General features: G+C 38.7%; 1 protein-coding gene across 7 annotated transcripts in view; it reads left to right on the top strand.

Annotated features, from left to right (window-relative positions):
* Nucleotides 1–26,357, top strand: part of BICRAL (BICRA like chromatin remodeling complex associated protein) — a 51,126-nt gene that overhangs the window by 1,824 nt on the left and 22,945 nt on the right. Inside the window, exons 1-4 of one of the 7 annotated variants that reach the window (XM_010307247.2) lie at nt 8,458–8,706; nt 23,139–23,187; nt 26,000–26,048; nt 26,131–26,199. In XM_010307247.2, the coding sequence (XP_010305549.2) occupies nt 23,144–23,187; nt 26,000–26,048; nt 26,131–26,199 (162 nt within the window). In that variant the 5' untranslated portion in view covers nt 8,458–8,706; nt 23,139–23,143. Of the gene's footprint in view, nt 1–8,457; nt 8,707–9,214; nt 9,892–15,692; nt 15,745–17,232; nt 19,009–19,043; nt 21,536–21,577; nt 22,304–23,138; nt 23,188–25,999; nt 26,049–26,130; nt 26,200–26,357 lie in introns of those variants that run through there. The other 6 variants (XM_075749162.1, XM_075749157.1, XM_075749163.1 and 3 more) reach the window with 6 other exon arrangements.

Raw genomic sequence — 26,357 nt, 5'->3', positions numbered from 1 at the left:
TTCTATCAATGTGTTTAAATGATGCATTTAGTAGGTCTTAGGTATTTTTGCTAAAAGAGTCAAATCCACTCCTACAGTAATGTTCTATTAGGCAGGAATATGGTGCAATTCATTCACTGTAAGAAAAAAAAATCCTTATTTCCATCTTGTTTCATTTTACATAGCAGGCTTCTTTGCCCTATGCTCCCATGAGCGTAGGTAATACAGATGGTAACTGTGATGTAAGTGCTTATCCCATACATGAGAATGTTGAAAAGATTACAAGAAAACACTAGTGCACACAGCTCAAAACAAATGTTAAGTATTTTATGCTGCCGTATAATTATTACTTTTTATTACATTTCAGCACTTGGAAAGCTGGGTATTCTAAATTGTTTTTTCTAGAGGTGATTGGAGGCTTAAACTAATGAGGACCAAATATGCTTGTGAATAGGAGCTTGTGGGAGAGACTGGAATCTTTTCACCTTGCTAATGTGCACAAATTATTTTTGGGTTAGAAGCAAAATAACCCTAGATACAAGAAGGTGAAGTGTATGACCATGATTAAAAATGAAAAAGGGAGCAGTAAAATTCTTCTAACCATCTCATCTTCATGTTCCAAATTTACTTTCCGCACTTAAAATTTGAGGTTTTGGTGTAATTGATATTGGTATGTATATTTTTTTGTGGTAATACAGAGACTGAGAATTTTCTTCCTGACTTTGCTGGCAGCCACGTCTGTGTTTTAAGGCTGCTTAGCGTGCTCATTATAAGCCATAGAGAATAGAGGATTTATGATTTCCCAAACAGTAACCACTTGAATAAAATATAAGCCTTCTAGCTCAGTCTTGGACTCGGTAAGCAGTTGAACTGTGTGAGGATATTAGATAAGAGTAAGGTACATAGTTCTGTCTATGTTACAATTTTTTCCTACTCCTGCCCCAAATGCGCTTTAGTTCTTCTCTGGTTTGAAAGTAGATAGTAGTCATTTTAGTAAGACCTTTTGCTGTTGCTTGGACTGTACAGCGTTACTTGTCTTACATGAAGTTGCAGGTTGCACGTGCTTACTTGAATCTAGTGCTGTGAAACTCCAAAATGTAAACTCCGTTGTGCATGCTTCCAGGTTTAAATCTGCATCACATGGTTATAGCTGTTGAATGCTATCTGCCTGAAGTATTTTGTAGTGATTTAAACTAGCTGAACAGCATGAACTCACAGCCTTTTGAAGTGAGATGTATTGTACAGTTCAGGTGAAGGTTCAAGATCCTGTGTTATTCCATCATTATTTTAAGAGGAGTGGGGAGTAAAAGCGAGATCCACAGAGGCCACTGGGTGTCTGGCCTCATAATAATGAATTCTTAAACCTGAGGTTCCTGAGCTTGTGAAAGTCAAGAACCTCATAGTTGTGATGTGATCTTGAGATGTAGATCTGCACTCTCTGAAGCAAAGGGAGGAAGTAAATACAGTTATTCCTTATCATCGCTATGCATTTCCAACACTGACATTTTTTATTCCGAAGGGTGGAATGCATGTACATTGCACTGTCACGCACCACAATATGCTGTTTTGTCTTTTAGCTGTGTTTTCAAGAAAAGCAGCAGCCCCTGTGTCTTGCATGGAGCTCTTATCTGATAGATGTGATCTCTGCCTGCTAGATTGAGTTTCTCCAGAAGAGATTAGCAGATGAACGTAATTACTTCTGGCTACAAAGTATGTACTTCAGTGGCTTGTGCAACCATCCTATTCCACTGCCAGTTTTAGGAAAGGCTCTTTGAACTCCTCTGGCACTGCAATCAGGCATGAAAGATGTAAACTATATTAGGATTCATTTAAGATATGGTAGACTGTACAGTTTTCACAGTGGAATGGGAGTTTCAGTAAAAGGGACTGTCAAGTCACTGTATCTCTGTGTTCCCCTCTTGGAAAAAAATAACAAATTCCTTTGACATTATGTTTGGCATACTGATTGTTTTTTAAAATCTTTTGTTTGGATTAAAATGTTGTGTTTTATATATTTGGCCATATGGAAAGGCAAGACAATGTAAAATATGTATGTTTTTAAGTCACTAATTAGAGAGTTAAAGCTAAAACTATAAAACTTACTTGGTGCACCTTAATTGCTGTGAGTAATGTGAAAGTTTTGAAATGTAATCCTTCGGAATGCTTAAGACACTAATTATATTCCAACCAGTCAAGGTGCACTTGTTTTGAAGCAAGTCTGAGCTGGTCCCTTCCGAGAACCTGGTATTCCCAAAGCCAAAGGTGGAGAAACAAATTAATTTCTACAAAAATGAGTTATCCTCCAAAACCAGGAACAGACTTCAAAGTATAACATTTTATGACAAGAGGCACTTCAAGATTAATAAAGCAAGGCCCAAATATGCTAAACACAAAAGCTCAAAAACAGAAGAGCACTTAAGTTGGGTCTAGGCCTAGCTGCTAACTGGTATTTAGAATCCTAACTTGCTAATTGCCATTAGTTAAATTCCAAAGATCATGTAAACTACAGATGCTGTCTTATGGACTCTCCCTTTAAGGTAGTTATTCTATTACTTCTGGAGTTCCTAAGAGATTTTTTTTCTAATGCTTCACTTTAGACGTCAGATGATTTTACTTGTTTTTAATTTATTTTAAGGCATTTCAGAAAACTATGTTTGTAACTGGACTAGCCAGTTCAATGGACCACCTAAGTTCAATAGTAATCAAAGTTTTCCATTTTGGAATTGTGAATCTTAATTGCAAACATGTTCAATTTATTTTTCTAAATAATGTAAATAGAATTAATTTGAAGTCATTATATCCAAGTTTATTGATTTTCTGTTAGCTTTCCTGTAGTATATTCATTAGTTAACAAAACTAAACTTGTGTTCTTTTTGCCTTTTATTCATCTTATGAAAAAATCTGTCAGCTATCATTTTGAAGGAGGACTGCCTCCTATTATTAGCATTTGTTCTTCAGTCTAAATCAAGAGAACAAATTCTGTTCATATTGATACACTTTCTAATGATAATATTAAGACTTATCTTACAGCAATCTTTATTCATATCCAAATTTTATCCAGTTGGTTTCTAGTAGGGTCCCAGAAATACCCAAGTAAAACCATTCTTTCTGAAAAGTTGTGACTTAGGTGATGCTTTTTTTCATAATGTTCCTTCTGTTCCTCCATTTTGTCCTGTCCTTATACAAATACAGCTTAGCATGCTTCTGTTTCTTTCCTGAATAGGAATGCTGTTGGTATTACTTACTGTTCCACTGTGTTTCTGTTATCCCTATAATGCCTGGTTTCATGTTTTAGGCCTTCATTTTTTGCTTAGGTTCCTTCTATTAATATTTATTTGATTTTTTTTTTTAAATCATCCACAGCGCCTCAGCTGTATTAGGAATGGTCTTTTTGTTAGCTTCATTGCCTGGTTTTGCTGCTGTGTTTAATTACTACTACTTTTTAAAAAAAAAAACAACACAAACCAAGAAACACCTTGTGTCCATCTGCTCATTAACATACTCTTATGTATTTCTGTATCCTTACTTACCTGATTTTTTTTCCCATTCATCTATGCTAACCAAACAAACTATGAATATTATACAAGCTGGTGTCAATTTCTGCCATCATTTTTAGTTTAAATTTCTTCTATAAATTTTGGTGGTGTTAGTTGTGGAAGGTTATTTCTCCAGATACCGTAGTAAAGTTCTGTCTCCAGAGGTGTTGTTTTCCAATACATTTCAGTGACTTGAATATCTTAACATTATTCTAAATTGGAAGTGAGAGCTATTAATCTTTCCAACTTAATTCTCCTTTTTAAGATACTCTAAGGTGAAGAATATGAGACTCTATTTAAATAACCTGGAGCATGGTATAGTTATTCTTGAACTGATGTTCCAGTAATAATTTTGCATTGTGATTTGTTTCAGTGGGAGGGCCAGTCACTACATTTTTTCTCTGTTTTTTCTTGTCTTCTATACGTCAGATCCACATCTCAGAGAAATGGACTTCTCAAAAACTTGTTGGTTGGATTCATCACAGAACAGCCCTTTTGGCCTTCACGCTATCTCCAGTCATAGAAATCTGTCTTTCTTCTGGTATTGGTGTAAATCTCTTGTTCTGAAGTTCATTCTTAGTTGCCTCGTCTTACTACCTACATCCTCACCAATCACTCCTTAAGATATGGATTAGTTACATAGTCCTGTGTTTGGTATGATGATTGATGCTGGAGTCATACAGCTTTGTAAGTTACACCATGCAATTATGACCCTGGTCTTGTAAGTACTGTTTTGGGTATGTAAGGCATGGTGTCAAGCTGAAGTCTGTAACGTTTAGGAAGTTTTTACTGGTGGGTCATCTAAGTATTGGTGGCGACTATTCAAAATTTGGCAGTTCATATGGATATCAAACTGAATTTTTCTTGTGGTATGTGGCATTTAGATTCCAAGTAAAAGTCCTTGTCTCCCTTCACGCCATTGGATTTGAGTGCCCTAGTTTTCAAGTGTTGTGACCTCTACCTTCCTATTGCTTGTACCTTTCAATGATGACCTATTTGTTTCTGTGCCTTCAAGCTTAGAGTTGTTTATTCTTATCTAAATTAGTAATGAATAAAGCAGTGCATAGTTGGATAAATGGTGTGTGTGGTGATGAGCTGACACAAGAAATGTCCTGGTTTCAGCTGGGATAGAGTTAATTTTCTTCCTTGTAGTGTGTATAGTGCTGTGTTTTGGATTTAGGATGAGAATAAAGTTGATAACACACTGATGTTTTGGTTTTTGCTAGGCAAGGTTTACACCAAGTCAAGGACTTTTCAGCTTCTTACACTGCCCCAACAGCGAGGGGGCTGGGGGTGTCCAAGAAGCTGGGAGGGGACACGGCCAGGACAGCTGACCCAAACTGGCCAAATGGTTCCATACCATGTGACGTCATGCTCACTATAACTGGGGGGAAGCTGGACAGGGGTTTAGACTGCAGCTTGGGAACTAGTTGGGCATCACCAGGGGTCTGCAGGTGGTGAGCAATTGTGCTGTGCATCGCTTGTTTTTATATTATTTTATTATTATTATTCTCTTCCTTTTCTGTCATATTAAACTGTCTTTATCTGAAACCACAAGTTTTGCTTTTTCCCCCCCCCCCCCCCCTCATTCTCTACCCCATCCCACTGGGTGGGTGGGTAGAGTCAGCAAATGGCTGTGTGGTTGTTGGTTAAACCATGGGAGGTAAAGAGCCTTGGGAGGAAGAAGTGCCATCACTAGAGCTGAAGCACTCAGTCTGAGGAAGCAAGGCTGCAGTGGAGTAAATGGCAGTCTTTTCCAACCAATATACCTCTGAGAGGATGCAGTGATTTGAGGTTACAAAACAACTGTTCACACAAGAATCTTGGGATGACTGGAATTCATTTCTTTGATGCAAATAGCTTAGTCTTTAAATTCTTTCTTATGAATCTGCTGCTGCTTGATCTTCTTTTGGGGTAGTAATTTATGATTGCACTAGAATTGGAATGCTTGCGATGCAGACCTGGACAAATGGGCTGAATAATAATGAAGTGACTTAATCTAGGAGAAACCTGGAGACAGAATGAATGGGGAGGGTGTTTTGTACCCCCCTATTTTCTCCCTCTTAATATCTAAGCCTAGTTTTCACTTCTGCACAATCTGTAATTTCAGGGCTATGTATCTCAACTTCAAATGTCATTTGGTGTCTTTGCACACCTCTGAGAGTGGTAGTTGTTAAATAGCATGGTCACAGTTTGACAGCTGATGTCAAAATATAGCCAAGTAGCATGTTGTGTGATGGGTGCAGATGATGTTCCCAGTAGCTGTACTTAAGAATTATTACGCCAATGTCTATCTTCTAAAGATTTCTCCTATTCCTTTTTGACACTGGTCTTGCCTTTCTACTCATGCTTATTTCCCCTTACTCCTTCTGAGGCTGCTACGGGAAAATGAATGAGAAAATGAATTAATGTGATTGAGGAAGCTAAGGAGAGACAGCAACTGAATGTGCATTGTATGTAATTTGGAGAATAAGACTCTGAGGATGACAGCTCTGGGCAGGTGACCTTGGGGTGGAAGAATTTTGACATATTAGGGTCTTTTGTGTTAACGCAGTAAGGCAGTGAGGAGAGGGGAGACCTACTGGGGCAATGATGCTCAGTTCAGAAACACCATGTGATCCTCTTAAAAAAACATGAGTACCTCACGGCAAAAAGCAGTATTTCTGTAGAAATATGGTCTGGAAAATTCTGTAGTACACCAGAAAGGTGTACACCAGCTGAAGGTAGCATTCATACTTCTTAGTATTAAAGGTAACATTAAATTTGCTCGAAGTGCATACTTCAATCTGACCTATAGTCACATCCAATTCTTGGTTTTCTTTTTTTTAGTAACCATTTCTACCTGACCCAGTTTTGTTTCTGAACAGATATAGCAAATATAGAAATAGATGCAAATTTACTTCTGCAGAGGATATAGTGTGTTCTGGTTTTGTTTTGTCCACTCAGTGGTGATGTAGAGGGTTTTCATTCTTAAACTCACTGACTTGTCTAGGTCTGGAGAAATCTAGTCACTTCAGGGTGCTTCACTGTAGAGATGTTAACTCTCCTTCCAGTTTTGTGCTGTCCCTGCTTAGCAAGGTTATTGCCAACACTGCTTTGAAACATCCTTCAGGGAAAGTAAGTGGAAATTATGGTACAGTTGTGGACAATTTACACAGGCTTCCTTGTGTTTCTCATGATAAGGGAATCCATTCCAAGTCATTTGTCCTCCTTCCTCCTATTCCTTCTTTGTATTGCCTACTTCCTATTTGTTGTTTCTGTAGGACTGGGAGAATAGTGATAATATACCAATTAGATATTCTGCCTCATAACCTCTGAAGCAAAGTTCCTTCCTGTTAACCAAATCAGAAGAACGCTTGTGGTCTCTCCCCAGCTCAGGAGTTCCCGAGCAACATTCTCTAAGGCCTGTGATGCTGAGTAGGCTGTAATTCAGAGCAGGGTTTGGCCCCTTGAAGCATTTGCTGAAGTTAGGAACCTTGAAGTTTGGCCTTTTCGATTTTTCTAATGCTAGTGTCAGGCTTGCTATAAGAGCAATTAGGCCGCTCAGCTCTTTGACATGTGGTGTTTATGTCCATATTGTTGGCTATTCAGGTCCATACTGTGTTTAGGAAAAGTGAAGTTAATATATTGGCTGATGGACTAGGCAGCATTATGCTTGTGTTCAATATGTCTGGACTGCATAAAAGATCTGTTGGACTCGTACGAAGGCCCGTTTGCTAGGGCCCGACCTTTCCACTTAGGGACTGATTTGAAACTTCACCTAAATTTTCTACTGTGGACAGGCATGTAACAAGAATTGCAGGTGAGTCTTGGCTTTGACAAAGGCTTGGAATCAGGCTTAACTTTTGTTTCCCATATTGTAATATGAATTGGTTGATTAATTAAAAAATAATATAACCAGAGTCTAATTGAAAACAATGCTGAGGTGCTGACTTTTTTTTTAAAAACATAAAATACCTGGCCAACTTCTTGGAGAAGGTCCAGTTAGTACAGTGCCCATAACTGCTTTCACGTCATTGCATTTAAAAACTAAAAACGGAAGTGGTTTTTGAGCTGTAAAGCTAATAAAGAAGAATGCACTACTAAAGTCTTCAAATACTTGTCTCAAAGGAGTTTTAACAAAGTTACTGTTTCTTAGGAAAAAAATAGAAAACATTGCTGTGTGCAAGTCCTTGGGAATTGTGATTACTTAGCAGAAAAAGGGTCTTTAAAAAGATTTGTTTTAAAAGCATTAGCATACATGTCTCTACATGCTAAGAATCTAACTATTTTCAATAAAATGTTATTGTTTTAAATAAACTAGGCTTGTAAGACCATCTGAATGAAGAATTTTTAATTATATGTGTAATGAATAAAGTATTTTAAGTTGAATTAGTTTTGTATAACCAAAAAGCTTTGAATAAAATTATATTAATACTTTTAATTGAAGTAAATTGTAGAATTGTATCAATGAACTCTCAGTGCTATAAGCAGTGACTCCAAATTAGTGTTTTTAGGTTACCCAAAACTTTAAGGGGCTGAAATTCCTGTCATTTGTTTCTGCCAAGGGTGATAAGAATATATCTTACTCAAAATATTGCCACTTGTAAGAGGATCAAATCTTTTTCAAGGTGACCATGCATTTTATTTTTCTGGGCAGCCCCCCCCCCCCCCCCGTCCACCCCAAGTGTGTAGTGGTTTACAACTTCAATGTGAAGGAAATCAAGTTGTTAAAATGAATGTTCTTTTTAGTGGGAAAAACCTGTTTGTTTTTTTTTTTACTTTTCTGTAACCCGAAACACACCCCAACTTTTAACCGAAAGTAAACAGCTCAGGCACGTATAGATTGCCAGATCTACGGCTTTCTCAAAAAAAAAAAAAAGGCAGCTAAACTTTTTAAAGGGACTGACTGTACAAAAGGCGAAGCGAGGATGGCGTTGGAGCTGGGGACTCATCATGTCAGGGCGGCGGTCTGCGGCACTGTCCCCCGGCGGAGCTGCACGGCCGGGCCCCGCCGGCGCGGCGCGGTGCGGTGCAGCGCTGTGCGGTGCCGTGCCGTGCTCTCCTCGCTCGCTCTCTTTCTCTTTCCCCCTCGCTCGCTCTCTCCCCTCCCTCCCTCGCTCTCTCGCTCTCCCTCTCTCTCTCTTACACTGCCAGCCCCTGATGTGATGGCGAAGAAACCCCGTTGACAAGGCACTGCTTTTTCATGACGGTGAGTTTCCCTTTGAGTGTATTATAATTTTGTGATAAAAATTTCAAGGAAAAAAAAAACACACAACCTCCTTCCTCCCTTCCTTCGGGGAGGGAAAAGAGAGGGGGGAAATCTATCTCCAGACAGACAGAAAAGAAAGAGGAGCAAATTAACAACCAGGAGTTGCCAAAACCAGGATATTAGGTTTCAGCCCAGAGAGCTATTGGCTCTGGGGCTATGTATATAAATATATATCTAGAGAGAGAGCGAGCGAGAGGGGAGACGAGGAGGAAGAAGAGGGATATTTTGTGGGTGGCTGTTGTTTGGGCAGATGTGGATTCACATGGAAATGAACTATATATTTCTTTTTTCGGCGAGGCTGGTGGTGGTGGCTGCTGAGGGCACTTAAAAAAAAAGTTGTTTCTTAAAATAAAGGCGGGGGGGGGGTAGAAGGGAGAGATAAGGTTTCAGGTCCAGGCTGATAGCTGCAGAGAGGGGAGAGGTTTGGGGTGGGTTTTTTTTTCTTGCTGATGCCATGCAAATTCAGGAGAGGAGGGAAGAAAAATCTCTTTTAATGACTCATTGATTGAGCCGGTTTAAAATTAGTTGTTGTTGTTGTCTTTTTTTTTTTTTTCCGCCCCCTTGATGGCCATCAAGAGAGGGATGGAGAGAGGAGAGGAGGGAGAGAGTGTGTGTGTATGTGTGAGTGTGAGAGAGCGAGTGAGAGGGAGAGAGGGGGATAGAGAGAGTGTGTGAGGGAGAAAGAAAAATAATCTTTTCAAATCTCCTCCCTCTTTTTTTTCCCCCCTCGTTTCTTTGCTTTTCTCTAAAGCTCTGTGGTCTGTGAAACACTCTTTCTTCCTCCTCGTTGGGAAAATGGAGACACTTCGTCTCTCTCCTGGCTGTGGAGCTGGGAAGGATTTTTCTTTTCTTTTTTCCTTTTTCACTCCTGGCTTGATTTTTTCCTTTCCCCCGTCCACTCGCCACCATCCTAATCTTGTCATTTCTTTGAGCTTGTGTCTCAGATTTGTGCCTTCTGGGGATTTATTTTTCACTCGTTTCCTCGTTTTCGGTGTCGCCACTAGATTTGATTTGATTTGTTTGGTTCTTTATTTGCAATTTCCTCTGAATTGCTCCGTGCCTCCTGCTTTTAACCAAGGAATGGAAACGGTGCTGCTTTTTGTGGGTGCGCAAAATGCTCGGGCGGTAGGTTTGGGCTAATGCGTGCTTTTTCTCCTTTTCGGGACCAAGTTTTTCGCTGTTTTTTTTTTGCTTTCGGGTTTTTTCCCTTCTCTTCTGGAGAGAGAATATTTAACCGTAACGCCTGTTTTTAAAACATAACAATAAACTATCTCTTTCTGGAGTAACCGGTTTGGCTTTGCTGTAGAGTGGATGTGAATCTGATCCTTTCCGCTGTTAGCATTATTTTCTGTAAAAGAATGTTTTTAGAAGTAGTTTTTATTTGTGGCTAAAAGCGGTGGGTTGTGGAGGGGATTTTCTGAATCTTCACAGCTCACGTTTATTGGGCTATAGGGGGGCTTCAATACTTAGAATGTTTCTGGTATTAATTACAAAATTCACTTACGGATTACGGCAGAAAGCAGATCTAGTAATGTTAAAAACCGGGCAAAATTAACGTATAAAGAGTAGGTTTGTATTTGCTTAGAACCGTTACTAAATTATGACTACGGGAAGGAGAGCGATGGGGAGGCCTTTGCTTTTCCCCGACTTTCTGCTCCCCGCACCCCGCTCCTCTCGTCCTCGGGGCTCCGCAGTACGGGCTGAAAGAGGATTTGAAGGAGAGGGGAAGAGGTCGTCCGGAGGTGGCTCTAGCCGTGCCCGGGCTGGGTGGCCAGTGTTTGCAGTGCAGCCCTCGGTGCTAGTGGGAGTGGGAGAGAGCGGACAAGATGGCGCTGTCTGGCTTCCTGCCAGCGTTTGTTGCGCAGTTTCACTCTGACTCTCCTCCCCCACGGGCGCCATTTTAAGTTTTTTTCTGCTGTCGCGGCGCCGGCTGGGGCGTTGCCGTCGCGCCTTGCTCGGGCCATTTGTGTTAGGGAAGCGTTACTCTCTCGGGCGTTGAGAACCTCTCCCCGAAATCCCAGAAGCTGCTTGCCTTTTGTCGTGTCGTGTCCCCAAGCACCCCCTCCCCTTTTCCTTCTCTAAGGATTTGCTGTAAGGGGTTTTCTTCTGCGTGTGCTTTGGGGAGAGAGGTGAAACATTCTTGGCTCTCTTTGTGCAGGGGAGCAAAAAGGGTGGATTGTTTTGGGCATGGGTCTTCTCGGGAATGGCCCCGTCAGAGTTGTCGCTCTGAATCGCTGCCTTCTCAGGCTTCCCCCATCTCCTGAGCAGTCTGGGTCACGGTCCTGTGAGGAATTAAACTGGCTTGGCTCAGCGGGGCCTGTGCTCCTAATTAAGGCCTGTAAACATATTTCAGAGCTTGTTCTTCTATCTCTAAAATACATGTTTCTTGATATGAGATGCGTTCGGAGTGTAAGGAGAAAAAAAGATTTGAAAGATCATCCTCTTCTGTTGAATGATGACCAAAAAATACAACATGTCATTAAAAAAATCCACCTTTAAAAAATGCTCCAGCATAGCACGTAAGGCAAAGTAATTTAATTGAAGAGCCTTCAATACCTTTAAAAATACTTGAAAAAATACAAGGACAAGTAACTTTTTGGTTGGTGGGTAGATAACTCATTTTGTTGCTGTTACTCTCTTGGTAATTTTTTTTTTTGAGGGGGACACTAGCATCTTTTCAAATTTTTATCACTCCTTTATGTCTCACAGGCAACAGTGCTTTTTCCAAATTAGTCAAATTTGGCAACTCCACTTTAATATACTTTTTGAGTTTCATTTTGGTTCTGGTTTTTAGGGAGAATATTGAAAATGGTCTCATTTTTTTGATCAAAACTTTTTTCTTTTACATTTCTGTGTAATCTGATCAATGCTCATGATGTTTGAATTTAATACCAGCAACATCTGTATTCAGGAACAGCAGATACGCTGCCAGACCAACTCATGCTGTGCCCAGTAAGGAGTGTGGAATGCTTGTTTAGTTCTTCGTTTTATGCTTTTTGTCAGATGAGAGGAGAGCTTCCCCACGCCTCTTGCTTGTTCTTGAAGGAAGTGGGACATTTTTTTAAATTTGGGATTAATTTTAAGGCAGTTTAAATTCTTTGCCTGTTGGTGTTGAAGGGTTTTAAACAACCTTTCTTGTGAAATACACACTTTTATTGCTTGGAATGTACTAAAAAAATTGGATATAAACTCTTCTAAAGACTTGCATGGGGACAATCTTGTTAACATTCTAGCTTTTTAAACAGTACACCTGCTAAAACTTTAATTGTTCAAAAATCTATGGAGTGTGGAGTACGGTATTTGTTCACATATTTCAGAAATACTGTTATATGAAATTCACTCTCTTGAAGTTATTATTTTGCATTTTTGTTAACAGTAGTCTTGGGATCAAGATAATGAAATTTTTTTTAGTGGTAGTGTATTTTTATACAATAATATTTCTCTATTATGCACTAATGTCTGGCAGATTGAGCGTGGATTTTTTCATTAATTTGTGAAAATAAGAAATTACAAAAACAGGATAAAAATGACCGGTTTATATTCTCTCAGGGCATGATACTTGCCAAATGACTACATATACTCTCAGCTCTGACCTGCTTGCATTAAAGCAAAACATATTCTCATCTTGAGATCTTTAGCAGATAATAGATCTGCTCTTTTAAGACTTCTTTGGGTGTTTCTGAGCTTAAAAGTTGGGGTTTTTTTTGTTGTTGTAGTTGCAAGTAGTATTTTGTATTTCACATAGCTGGTTTATGTTGATGGAGGACTGCAGAAGCTCACCGTGTTGATACATTAGCCTGATTGGTGCACCCTGGCTTATTTGCTACTATGATAGTCTATTTTGAGTGTGTTCTTATTTTGTTCATGCTTTGAGCACTTGCCTTGTATATTATACCAGTATTCTTGAGTTGGTAATACTCTCAGTATATATCTGCCCTTAGATGAGGTCAGTGCTATGTAGTTTTACCCTTAACAGAGATGGTTCTACCATAGCTAAATACTTACAGATGGGCAGGTTTCCTGCCTCCCATCTGTCCTTTCTCAGTAGAGTTTATATATTTAGTTTAATTGTACTGAGAGGAAAAAAAATCCAAGTATTTGATAATATAAGCTGCATTTCCAATTTCCTTCAAAGACCCTTTCTGTATTCATAAAGTTTTGCAGCAGAGGTAGGTCCGTAGTCAGAGCGCTTTGCAGGCATGAATGCATTGCTGTGCTACTTGGGCATCCATTGTACTCCAGCCCTATTTTCAGAGTTTTGCTGGTATGCTTCCATATCAGTTCCAGAAAAGTTGTATCTGCATAACTGCAGTTATGTTTTATAATGTGGCTCTAATGGTCAACGATCGTGCCTTTTCATGCTGCATTAGGCTTGCGATAAGTCTAATGGTTGGCGCTTTTTAGCGTAGATGTAGCAGTGAGAGCATGAAAGTGTGTCATCCCTAAGTAATAGATACAGTCCAGGCATAAGAGCCTCTTTGATGATGTAGTTCATTCTGTTCGCAGAGTTAGTATAATTTCTTCTAGTAGTTCTGCTGGAATAAGCTGCATCAGTGCTTGAAAGGTTTTGTATGGTGACCTACCTGGTCCAGCGTAGACATGGGGATTGTCTACAAAAACAAGCCTATTTTGCTTTCTTACAGTAGAGGAAAAGCAGCAGGATCAATAAACTGTTCTGTCATTCATTGTGATCTGCAGCTGTTCTAGTTTGCAAGTTGGAATAAGCAGTATCAGTAAAGCCCTTGTAGCACCAGCATAAACACCAGCCTGCACTGATGCTTTTAAGATCATCACGTAGTTAAAAGAATATGTGTATCGATTTTCAGATGTTCATTTGCCCCTGCTTTCATTGTGGAAAAAACAACCATTGTGTCTATATTTGCTTTATTCGAGAATTGCTGAGGTTTTAGACAAAATAAAAATTAACATGATTAACTAGCACGAATAGACTGTCAAGTTTTTTTATTGCTTTATTTTCTTGCACTAGTTTTAAAATGTTCTAGAGTTACTTCTGATGTTACTTTGAGTAAGGGAATGCTTATCAAAAGGAAAGAAAGTGGCAAATCACTGTCAAAACTCAGTGCAATAGCCTTTATTTCATTGAAGGTATGAAGAAGGGGTGGCGAAGTGGAGAGAGAGATGTCCAGGGAGAAAGTTTTAACTTCATTGCAAGAGACTGATCATTTTTGTAAGGGCTGATCTTATGCCTTGTCTCAGGTGGAACTTGCAGTAGTTTTCCTGTGAGCTTGATCTGAGTGTGGACTTCAAAGATCTGATGTTGAAGCTTGAATTCACTGAGATGTGTGAACTACAGAAAATACCTTGGCCCCACTGAAACAGGTGGCAAAATCTCCATTGGCTTTAGCAAGGCAGTGGCTTCAACAAGGACAAGATTGGCAGCGTGGAGGATTTTCAGTCTGGTTTTGGGGGCGTTGATACGGACTGCACTGCTGAATTAGTTACACATCTGTCAAATTCATTGCATTCAAATTTCAGTTGAAATAATAGCAACTGAAAGCAGTATAAATCTCTATGCAGCCTTAATTATTGGCAGTTGTTAGCTGATACTAGCTTGTGTGAACCATGCCGATGGCAAGATAACTACTCTTGGTTGTGGGTTTTGTTTATTTTTTTTTTTTTAATCCAGCATGGACTGGAGTAGCTATGAAGTATTAATTGGACATTGGTTTATAAATTAATTGAGAAATCAGTTTATAAGGAAGTCACATTCTGGGACTGCGTAAGTTTTTTCAGAATCTTTGAAAATTATATGCACAGAATGAGAAGTATGATACACAGGTCTTCACTAGTAGAAACGAGGTAAAAACGTGAAGAACCGACTTGACATTTCTTGAAGTATGTTGTTGCACAAATACCATATGCTAATAGCCTGTGTTATTGCATACAGTAGTTTCTAAAGCAACTAACTTCCTTTGGGCAGGCGAATATTTCTTTCCTAAGGAACTATTCAGATTACACCTCCTACTTTTCCTCTTTTGGGATGAAACCAGGACCTTTCAAAATGTTTTATGAATATTGAGATTGCTGAAGAATTGTGTATGTGGTGGAGCAGCTTCTAAGAGCCCAAAAGAGGCTGTAGCACAGCAACGAGGTTAGTCACTGCTGGGGAAGTGGGCTGAGCCAAGTGTTCAACCTGGTGAATCCCATGGGGTAGGGAAGCATCCTGACCTCCAGTCTGCAAGTTACTCTGAATTATCTCTCTGTGGTTTGAAAAATCCAGATGGAAGGCTTGTCAAGGTTTTGGTGTTGCCAAGAGCAGCTCTGGATGCAGTAGGAAAAAAAATGTATTGAATAAATTAGAGATTTGATGCTGAACATGTGTGTCTGAGGGAAAACAAATTTTAGCCACACTGGGAGGGTCACATATGTGCTTGGTGTGCTTGACTGTAGCTGGATTAACCTTTACTATCATATATACAGTTAACAATTGAACTGTACATTTTCATTTTTTTCCTAATGTATTAAAATATTGCAGTAGTTTTTGGAAGCTTGATAAGTTACCACATCTGCCAAACTCAAATCAAGAATCTTTTTTTTCATAATATACTAAAAGGAAATAAAATTTAAGGGTTGGATAAACAACCTGTTGTAGGTTGTTTGTGCTGTAGTGTGCGTTTTTTATTTGTCCTTCTGTATGTGGAGCTGGTACTTTACAACTTTGTAAAGATCCTGCCTGCCCTCTTAGGTGTTCATCTCCTGCCAGATCTTAGAAACCATGAAGATGTGTAATGTCATGCCTAGCAGTTCATCAGAGGTAGCACTTCTGTGTTTCTTCTCTTGTTGCTATTTATCTGACTCTTTAATAGTTCCCCTTTTTTGGAGTATTTTTTTGTAGAGAGGTTTTGCTTCATTCTTCTGAATATTTAAAATTACAAATTTATTCTCATACTCTGTTGCATACAGATGTCTTTGAAATACTGATGATTAAATTCAGTTCCACAGCTGATTTCAAACACTGTAAGTTCATCTTAAAAGTACTATGCAGATTTAGAATCTTGGAATGAAAACACATTTTCATATATATAGAAAGGTCACACTTGCGTATTGGACTCTGTTACTAGGTTAGAATCCCAAATTTCTTACTTTGTATTTTTGCCTGAGTAAAACTGAGAGATTTTATTTTGCAATTGAGTTTTTCAATATGTACCTCTTTTGAATACTGTGTCATTATTCCGCTGCACATAATTTTTTACAGTAGTGACAGAGGGGAAGTGGAAATACCTCCTTATACTCATTTTTTTTATTCCATCTGTGTAAAAATCAGTTTCTTGAAAATAAAGGGCAGTTCTTAGGTTGGTTCCAAAACACATGCTTGGTTAGTTACAAGAATATGAAATTGTCCAGTTTGCAAGATGTTAGATTGTTCAAAAGTAGCATGGAGTTGAAATTTAAGAATAAAATGCATGGTACTACGGGTTTGAGTTTATACTCCTTCCTTATGCTCCTGTGTTGCAGAGAATGCAAATGAGGTCTGGTTGTTCCTGTGTAGGTAAGTTTCCTTCAGTGAATCCAAGGCTGCCACTTAGGAACCTGAGAGGTAACTGACAGTGTAAGGCAGTAGTTACAGCACCTTAGCAACCTGAAGTGCATGCTGTTTAAATTGTATGCATTACCTAATATGTTGTAAAATGACATCTCGCTTCCCCACCCCCATCTGATTTGATGGCTCAGGTCCATCAAATGGAGCCACGGAGGCTCCATGGAGGACATGGAGGTATCGTCAGAGTTCCTTCTGACTGTGTGTGTACAAAGTCTCACTGAACTTGTGAGGATTAGTGTGCATGTGTTATAACTCAAACTGTAGTTGCTTCAGGTGATACGTATGTTACTGTAGGCAAGTTTGATTATCTCCCACTATAAAGCTGTAACTTCAGCAGCCATTTCCTTGCTTTAAAGCATTGATTTTCAAAGGTCAGTGTTCCTTTTCAGAAGTCATGAGCCAGTGTGCTGCCAGTTGGGAATTGATCCCATGTGGTTGTACAGAAGTTACAAGTCTGTAAATTTTTACAGTAATTTTGCAGATAAATTTATTTGTTGGCTTACCAAGTTTTCATGTTGATTGTATCACATTTTTGGGAATTACTGCTCTAAATGTTGCTTTTCTAAACTAGCCACCATCTGAGGCTTTTTACAAAATGTGAAAATAATATTTTTCTGCTTTGTATCTGAAGTTATGTTTTAAGGTTGTATGAAATTATAAATTACTTTGAGAAAGGAAAATAATTCTTTTGTGACAAGCGTGAATATAATATGAGTAAATTTAAAATCCAGTATTTACAGTGGTTTTGAATACTCCCATTTTTTAAGTTATAAAAATCATGTGCAGTATATGAAGCATGTATGAATAGTTGGACTGTTTCTGGACAAAGCCAATTTTAATGACTCTGTAAGTTGTAGACCGTGCATGTGTTGCATGATCCTATGGATTGTGTAGCGTGATGATTAAAAATTCAGGCTGTCAAGGACCACTGGAAGTTGTCTGGCCCTGCCCCCTGCCATAAGCAGAACTAGCTTCAGAGTTAAGACAGGCTGGTCAGGGCCATTTGAATTTTGAAAATTTCCAAAGAGGGTGATTCCACCCTCTTGCTTAAGCATTCTTGTTTGTGAACTTCTTTTTTTGTTGGGTTTTTCTGTGTTGGCATGTTTTGGCTGTTGCTTCGTGTCTTGCTGCGCCCTGATGAGAAGAGGCTGGCTCTGCTCGTCTCAGTACCCCTTTAGGCTAATGACAGCCTTCAGGTAGCCCCTCGGTTAGCCTTCTGTTGTCCAGGCTAAAGCAATGTAGTTCCCTCAGACTTTCTTGGTGTCATGTGCCTGCAGGATTTTATTGGCGCTCTGCTGGCTGGACTCTTTCAAGTTTTTCTGCATTTCTTTTAAAGCGGGGGGTGCGTGTGTGGCAAAACTGAGCATAGTATTTCACACGGGAGCTCCCAAGTGCTGAGTAGAGGGGAATAATCGCTTCCGTAGACCTGCTGCCGGCACTGCAGCTAACATGAGAGCAGTGGCTGTATCAAGGAAACGGCATCAAATTGCTCCAGGGGAGGTTTAGGTTGGATATTAGGAAAAATTTATTCACTGAAGGGGTGGTCAGACATTGGAACAGGCTCCCCAGAGAGGTGGTGGAGTCACTGTCCCTGGAGGTGTTCAAAAAGTATGTAGACATGGCACTTCGGGACATGGTCTAGTGGACATGGTATTGTTGGGTTGACAGTTGGACTTGATGATCCTAGGGGTCTTTTCCAACCTTAAAGATTCTATTATTCTATGTGCGGCTACAGTCTGACAATTGCTTTAAGCTGGCTGAAGCGCTGCTGCCTTCCCCCGTACTTACCCACCAGCTCCCTCGTTCCTATTCCCTCTCTCGCACTGGCACTAGCACTCTTGTAGCCCTATGGCAAGCCAGAACCAAATCAAGAAGCTAATCCAAGTTGAAACAGATCAATGTATTGTGTCAGATTAATTTTCTGTTGCAGGCAACTGTTCAAAGCCTTGAGCTGACTTGAGGAAAGTGGATGAGAGGAGTGCAGGACTGCTCTCTTCCTCTTTTGGTGGGCTTTCCTCTGTAGTAGGTTAGTGTGTTGAAAGGGAGGCCGAGGCTTTAAGGCCAAGTAATAACAGTGCCCCAGAGAACTGGCCTGCCTATCTGGGATTTCCTCGTCAGTTTTACTACTTTCACTTTATATTCTGTTTGGGAGTGTGTGATAAAGGGCACTCTGGTTATTTCCCAAAAGGGATAGGCAGTGCTGCTTCCACAAGTACATGTGACCCAGGTTGAAGTATATACTGGGTTCACCAGTGCAGTAGCAGGGGTATGAAATAAAACAGCAGAGGCTTTGCTAATAGTAAGTTACAGGGAGTATCTGTGCTAGGTTGTGACTAATTAGTAAGGATTGCCCTTTGTAACTTCGCTGGATGCACCAGCAGGGCTGAGTTTGGCCTACTTTTGCTAAACAGATTTTTTTAAATTTTTTTTTATTTTTCTTTTAAACACTGTGGAACAGTATTGCTAACTAGATATTTGTTAGGCTATGTTGTAACAGCTCTCCAGCAGGTTGTATGACTCTTCCCAGTGTGTATTTTCCCCCAACTGTCTCTAGCGTGGGCTCTTGTCAGGGCCCTGAGTGCACTGATGGCCCCAATGGCCTGGACAAGCCTCACCTGGAGCCTCCACCCACACCCCTTGCCCATGGGCTGAAGACCCTGTCAACTGATCCAAATACAGAAGTGAGTCAATCTTTAAGAGTCTAGGCCAATGGTCTCCAAATGTTTTTAGTCACACACCCCTATTGGAAAAAGTTTTTTGAGCATGCATCCCCAATATATGTATATTTACTTACAAATTATATACATGTACTACTGAAGTTGTAATTTTCTTCCCCCACCACAGTGGATTCTCTTGCACACACCCCACTTTGGAGACTTGTCATCTATGCTATGTAACTCTAATCCCCTAATTCCACTCATTCTGTCAAGTTTTATTTTCAGACTGTTTTGGCTTAATACAATTTATAGCCAGTTCGTATACCAATCATTGATTTGGCCCACTATATGTTAACAAACAGTGAGGAAGACAGAATTTGAGTAATCTGTGTATAGAAAACCTGAAAAGATAGTTGTCAAGAAAAGCAACGAACTTTTCTACTATTTGTGCTGTAGAAAATGTGTTAGGAAAATTTCACAGAATAGGCTTGCTTTTATTAGCACACTTTTAAATGATCATCTGTGTCAAGGCCATGCGTTGCTGAAGTTGCCCTCTTTTCTAAATAAACTGAAGGAGTAGTTGCTTTTGGGTGTGCTAGGACTCAGTCTGATTGTGCACCTCCTCTGTTGGCTGTCCTGAAGTTAACTAATCCTCATTGGAAATCTGCATCAGTTAAAAAGATTTAAACCTGCAGTTACATGGTTATGTAGATATCGGGTATGTGTGGTGAAATAGGACTGAATTTAGTCTATTTAGGTAGGTTTGTGGCTTGGTTGTGATCTTGATTGTTCTTTCACAGACCACATATCCCTGTGTGTGCTGTTTAAATTGAGTGGTGGTCCTGTGATGTTTCACAAAAGCACTGCCATGCAGCATCATGATAGGGTAGTGTTACTAGCCATCATTTGTGGGGATATTGAGATGCTAATGATCTGTCTGTGCTTTATTTGTAGTTTTCAAGGTGTGGGACCATGTAGCCCCTTAGGCTGCAAATGCTGATCAGAACTTCTGAATGTAGCAAGAGCTGTGTAGGATAGGTGTGTTTATGGCTCTGTGATGGTACATTGATCACCTGTACAAAAACTTGGTAATGGTTTTATACAGATTAGTTCTTTGGTAAACCAGAATTAAAAAAAAAAAAGTGACATTTCTTTTTCATGTGTATGTAGAATTCTGCTAGAGATAACAAGAATGTTGTTAGGAAGATGCACTTCTGGAGGGGACTGGTTGCGTTCTTGGTGTTCATCAAAAATGTAGCTGTTTTCTTTGGGTTTTATTGTCTGTTGTAAACTGGTAGGAGTTTACAGTATGTTGGGTAGATTTTTCTTGGATCATATTTGTGAAATGAGGAAACCCAACAAAATACTTTTTCTAATAAAGCCAACTGCATGTTCAGCTAAAGGGCTGAATAGTGAAGAATATGTATTACCATTAAGACTTTCTCTCATTGGTGTTTTCATGCAATTTATTTTCCTTCTCATCATTATATGCAGGTTTTCAAGTGTTTAATGAACTTAATAAATTTGTCTAATTTGTGTTAGTAGTTTTAATATGCACAGGAGTGCTGACTGAACAAAGTTCTATGTGGTCACTCTCCATAATGTTGAACCCTTACTGTAGTATAGTCACAGAGTATTTGGTTCGGTAAAGCAAAGGCATTTTATTTTATGTAAAAAACAGTGTCAGTATTGCTGCATGGGATTTTCAAAGGTAGGCATGCAGTGTGAGAACAAAGATCCTGTTGATGTTTGAGAGCTCTGATTTTTACTTTTGGTTAGCTGGGAGTGTTTGAAACCTTGCCATTGAGGAGATGGATATGCAGTTTAGTTGCTAGAGGAGGTAACTGCTCTCTGTAAGTAGTACTAATAGTGCAGTTAAAGCAGAATGCTAATAACTTAATGCTAATTGCTGATTAATTTGTTCTTAGTAATGCCTATTTGCATTTAAATTTCATGACATCATAAAATGTTATTTGCTTAGCATTAAATTGCAAAATCAGTCCTCATGCTGGTGGTTGTATGCAACAGTGAGCAGATGTGCTACTGAATTGTGGGAGAAATTATTTTTCTTAAGATGCATAATCACCTCAGGAATGCTGATGTTGTGGACATTTGAGGTAGTTCTCTGTAGCCATGATTTGTTTTCCTGTTCTCCCAGAGAGGTGATACTGAGGGATCCTGACAGTGATGCATCCTCTGGTTCTGCTTCACCCTCTCTTGTCAGCTAAAACACAGGAGGGAGATTGAAGAAAAAATATGAATGAGGCTATGCAGTACAGAGGACAGGGTACCCTCTGCTGCTCTAAAGTATAAACCAGTTTCAGAATCAGTGGACTGTAGAAGAATGTCAGGAAAGAGGTTACAGAATCACAGGACAGCTGAGGTGGGAAGGGAGGTCTGGAGATCACCTCATCTACCATCCTGCTGACAGCAGACTCAGCCAGAGCAGGCTGCTCAGGGCTCTGGTTCAGCTGGATTCTGGGGATCTCCAAGGATGGAGACTCCATAACCTTGCTGGAAAACCTGTACTGGTATTTGATTACCCTCAGAGGTGGTTTTTTTTTAAAGTTTTTTGTTATGTTTAAATAGATTTTGTTGTTTGTTTCGATTTATGCCCCTTGCCTCTTGTTGATTTACTGAGTACCACTGAGAAGAGTTTGGCTCAGTCTTCTTTACACCCTCCCACCAGTTATTTATACACAGTTAAGATTTCCCCATGGCCTTCTGTCCCCCAGGCAGAACGATCCTGGTGCTCTCTGCCTCTTGTATAACAGATGCTCTAGTCCCTTCATTGTCTCCATTGTTACGGAGTTCTGTATGAGAGAGAGCCTGAAGAATGATTCACCTGGATCTGGTCAGGGAGAGTAAGTTTCTATTTGGGAAGAAGTGAGAGAGAGAGAGAGCAAAATTCATTAAAACCAAAACGATATTAATAAATTTGAGTGATAAGTATGGTAGCTGACTACTTAAAGGAAGTTGAGAAAAAACAAGCACAGTGATCAGTTTGATGTGATTAGAAGATACTGTGAAGATGACATTGGATAACTAAATGGAAACCAGGATACCGAGAGGTTTAGGAAATGCTAGCATCAGTTGATAATTGAACTGTTGAATTAGATGGGATCTTTACAGAGAGAATAAGGGAGGATAAAATGGTCCTGAGAGTTACTAACAGGGAAAAGGGAGAAGGTATAGTCTCAGGTGATGTTCTGAAAGTTAGGGTGAACAGGAGAACCAGGATAGGTAGTCAGAAGCTTCGAAAGAACAGCAATCGGAGGAGAGTGATGGAATGTGTTTGGTACAGGCGGCACTTGACCGAGTAGGCGGTGCATTAGAGAGTCGGTAGTCATGATATTGTGAAGCTAAAAATGCTCTATGGAGCACTGAATGAATGGATGCTTACATTCAGTTTGGCTAATACAAATGAATTCCTCACCTGTTGTTAAAAGGATTGTCAGAACTCTGTACAGTTAATCACAAGCTTGTTTAAGTACACTTTGAGTATTGTTGAGGAGAAACTGTAAGTGGCAATATTGTCACTAGCAATACCTAAGAAAGGTCTGCTAGAAAATCGTGTTCATTTTAATGCTTTGTAATGTCTTGGCTACAGTTTTGGTTCTAGCTTGTAACAGCACCATCATCATACTGACCTAAATTTGTTTATTTTTTTTGACTGATCGTATTATAGCCACTAATTTGTAACAGTCTTTGTAGGTTCTGTAGTGTTCAGTTATTCCCTCATTGGGATTAGCCGGGAGTAAATTCCTATAGAAGCATTTTAATTGGAGTCTTGAGATTGCATCCAGTGTTGATTTTTTTTACTACTTTTTTTAAGTCATAGAAGTTCTGTTTAACCAGTTTGGTTAATCATTTGACTTTCTCCAATTTAAAATTCTAAAAAAAACCCCTAAATGATAAAACATTGCATGGGATTTTGTTTGTCATTACATGTGACTGAATTTGATTTTGAGATAAATTAATGGACCTCTGTAGAAGGTTCAGGTTTCTTTAAGAACTTTGCCAATAGTAGACATCTGTCAAATTCATAAATTGTTTAATAAAAAATACTGAGATATTCTGAACTGGTTTTATTGTTGAAAGAGATCTTTTGTCTGATATATATCAAATAGCCGTCTTCTCTCTTCTTGTTCTAGTTGTCATGGATGATGACGATGATGAATCCTGTCTCCTTGATCTTATTGGGTAAGTTTTCCTCAAGCAATTCTTCCAGAAGTTGGGAAAAATAATTTTGCAAAATCATCTCCTAGAAGTTGATTCTATCTTAGTACTGTCTCAAGACTAGGTGACTCGCAAATTAAATGAGTAGCTATGCTTAACTTCCTCCGTGTGGAGATGTGTGTAGCACAAAACCTTCAATCCCAGTGTATGCTAGCTGACAGACCACTTGCTGGTATTCTCCTCAAGAGAGGCTAAGGAAGGAGTGTGCTTGGAGGTGGGATTCTCTTCTCAGCTAGTGGTAGTATCAGGTGAGTGTTGAAGCATGTTACTAGGGATGTTGTTACAAAGAACAATGTTCGTTGCAAAGAACTATTTTTTTGGATTAAAAGTTTGGATTTCAGTTTTTTTGAGTAGTGGAACAAGATCCTTTGTTAACACTGTGCTTGTATTTTAGAAGGAAAAGTAAAATTCTTTTCTTAATGATAAGTACTTAATTTCTACTAATAACTTACATTTGCATTAAAATGTTAGAAAAATAGAATTGCTACCCAGCACTGTTAAGTATTCACAACGAACGAGAATTTATCAGCATTTTTCTCAAAGATACTTGATTTTAATAAAATTGGGGACCTTTTTTTTGCATTATTTCCATAGCAGATTTATTTGGAGGTTTGTAATTCCATATTAAAATAAAAAATAATTAGGATAGCTGAAGCATGAGCAAGATTTTTGTGGATTGTATATGTGACAAATTACCTCCTTTGGCTAACATTCATGTCAGTTTCTAAGAACAGATAATATGCTGTAATGTATTTTAAAACATAAGAAGAAAATTGAACTTTTCATATATGATACTTTGTTCAAACTCTGCTAGAAATTAGTATGACATCTGTCTCATAGCAGCTACTAAAAGATCGTCTCTGCTTCATATAGGAATTTTTGCTGTCTTAAATGTAGTAAATAAATAGGCCTCTTACCATTCTCAATCACTCAAAAGCTTCCAGCGAAACCATTGAGAGCTTTAATTTCAGGAAGAACAAAATATCTCCACAGTGGCTGCTGTAATTTGGGGGTTACTCTGAAGGCAGTAGCAAAAGCATTGCCAGTAATGGCTCACAGTTATATTCTGTGAAGTATACTGTGCAAGATTACTGATTGTAGCTGTATGAAAACACATCCTACTTGGAACGTAAAGATGATAATTGACTGCATGGGACAATTAAGTGCTCTGTCGTGAGCACAAATCATGAGGATCCTGGTACAAGTTCACTGGTGGTCCAGAAAATGAAGTACTCTCTATCCAGATGAGTGTGTGAAAAATTACAGTGCTCTTCCTGCTGCTGGCAGCAATTACTGTCTTAAGCATCTAGAAGAATGGAAAACAGCATTTTTTTCCCATCTGATCTCTGATTTCGGTAAGTGCCTTCTAAAATTCCTTCCTTATTAAAGCCACTATTTAAGGTGATGAAGTGTTCTTCATTTTTAATTGCATTTTTCATGATTTAAAGCCAGTGAGTGTAATTACTATTAAATGGCCTGGCTATTTATCAATAAAACTCATAAGCATGATAGAACCCTGTATGAGATCATGAGTTCTTTTCTCCTTGATTCTTGAAATTTAGCATGATCTACTATGAAATTGACATTTTTGTTTGAAAATATATGTAAGCACTTATATGTTGTAAGCATAATTGTACCACAAAGTCCCTGCCAAGTACTGTCTAACATGTCTTTTCTAAACACATGAATACAGTTTGTTTTTAAAGGAAAAAAAGAGGAATAGAGGGGTATTTGTGGTCTTAGAAGACTTGTTGTAAACCTGAAAGATCTTTTAACTTGTTCTCTCTTTTTTTCTAGGACAATCAAGAGAGGAGGAGAGCTGTTTTGAATTAATAATGTTTTTACATGAGAATCTTCTGCTTCTCAAATTTTTTTATTATTGTTAATTAATAAAGATCTTTTAAAATCAAAAAACTCCATGTCATTTTACTCTTCATGCTAATGGACATGTTGGGAAATGCTGTATAATTGTTGTGTTAAAATAATCCATGTAACACAACCTTTAAATGGTCTTTACTTGGTCTATATGTGCAGTTACATTAATGTATTTTTTATTTGTTTGAATTTCCAACACTTACTCTGTCAGACCACACTTTTAATCTGAGTTTTATTCAGTGATAGTGCTAAGTTAATGAAATACACTGAAATTGTATTTCATAGTATTTAATTAGTTATTTCTGTGGTTGATTTCACTTGGAAAAGATGCCTCTTTTTTCTCCAAGTGAAGGGACTGTTACTCTGGCAAGCATATGTTTTTGTTAACTTATGTTAAAGGTGGTAGAAAATATATTAAAGATTCAGGTTTGTAAATATCCTATTGACTTAGACGCTAGCTAAACAGATATTACAGTTCATCTCTATAGAAGAAATGGCACCTGTTGTAGTTCTTATGTTATTTGGTGGTAGTATTTCCCTTGCGTTTTGTACTATGTGCTGTCATAAAATACTGTGGCTTTTAAGAGAATATGAATAATACCCTCATAAAGGGAAGTAAAGTAGAATGCAACTAAAATTTTGTGATGAGCATAGTTTATTGCTTTGAAATGCCTTGGTAAAATGGCAGCAAATCTGATCAACACCTGAAAATTGTGCTGATACAGAAACACAGATCCTCAGATGGTATAAACTTTCAGCTTTGCGTTGGAGTCAGTGAAAGAAATGTGTTTTTACTATAAACCTGATTTATATGAATGCAGTATCTGGCTTAGTTAAATTAGCCTCATAAGCAGAAAGAGCTTCTTAAAAATGGTAACTTTTTTTTTTCCTCCCCCTTAAGGGACCCACAGGCGCTGAATTATTTTCTTCATGGACCTAGTAGTAAATCTGTAAGTAGCATTCCTGTGTATTAGACATACATAAGCTTCATAGAGTGTACTATTTCTAAACATGATTTTTGTCTTTTACCAGAGCAATGAAGACTTGACTAATGCAGAATATTCTGTAGCCAACTCAAATTCAATTTTCGCCAACTCCAATGTAAGTGGTCAGGAGATAAATTACATTTGTATTGAGATTGCATGCTTCTGTTATGGCTTTACTTGGCTTTTATAAAACCGAATGAAGTAGATGAGGGTTTTGACTTTTTTTCATAGGAAAATTCTGAATGCTAACATAGAACCACTTCATGTTGTTAA

Source organism: Balearica regulorum, chromosome 3, assembly GCF_011004875.1.
Source record: "Balearica regulorum gibbericeps isolate bBalReg1 chromosome 3, bBalReg1.pri, whole genome shotgun sequence".
In the NCBI taxonomy this organism is placed as follows: Eukaryota; Metazoa; Chordata; class Aves; order Gruiformes; family Gruidae; genus Balearica; species Balearica regulorum.
The sequence above is the reverse complement of the archived record's forward strand: the minus strand, read 5'-3'. Positions and strand labels throughout refer to the sequence as shown.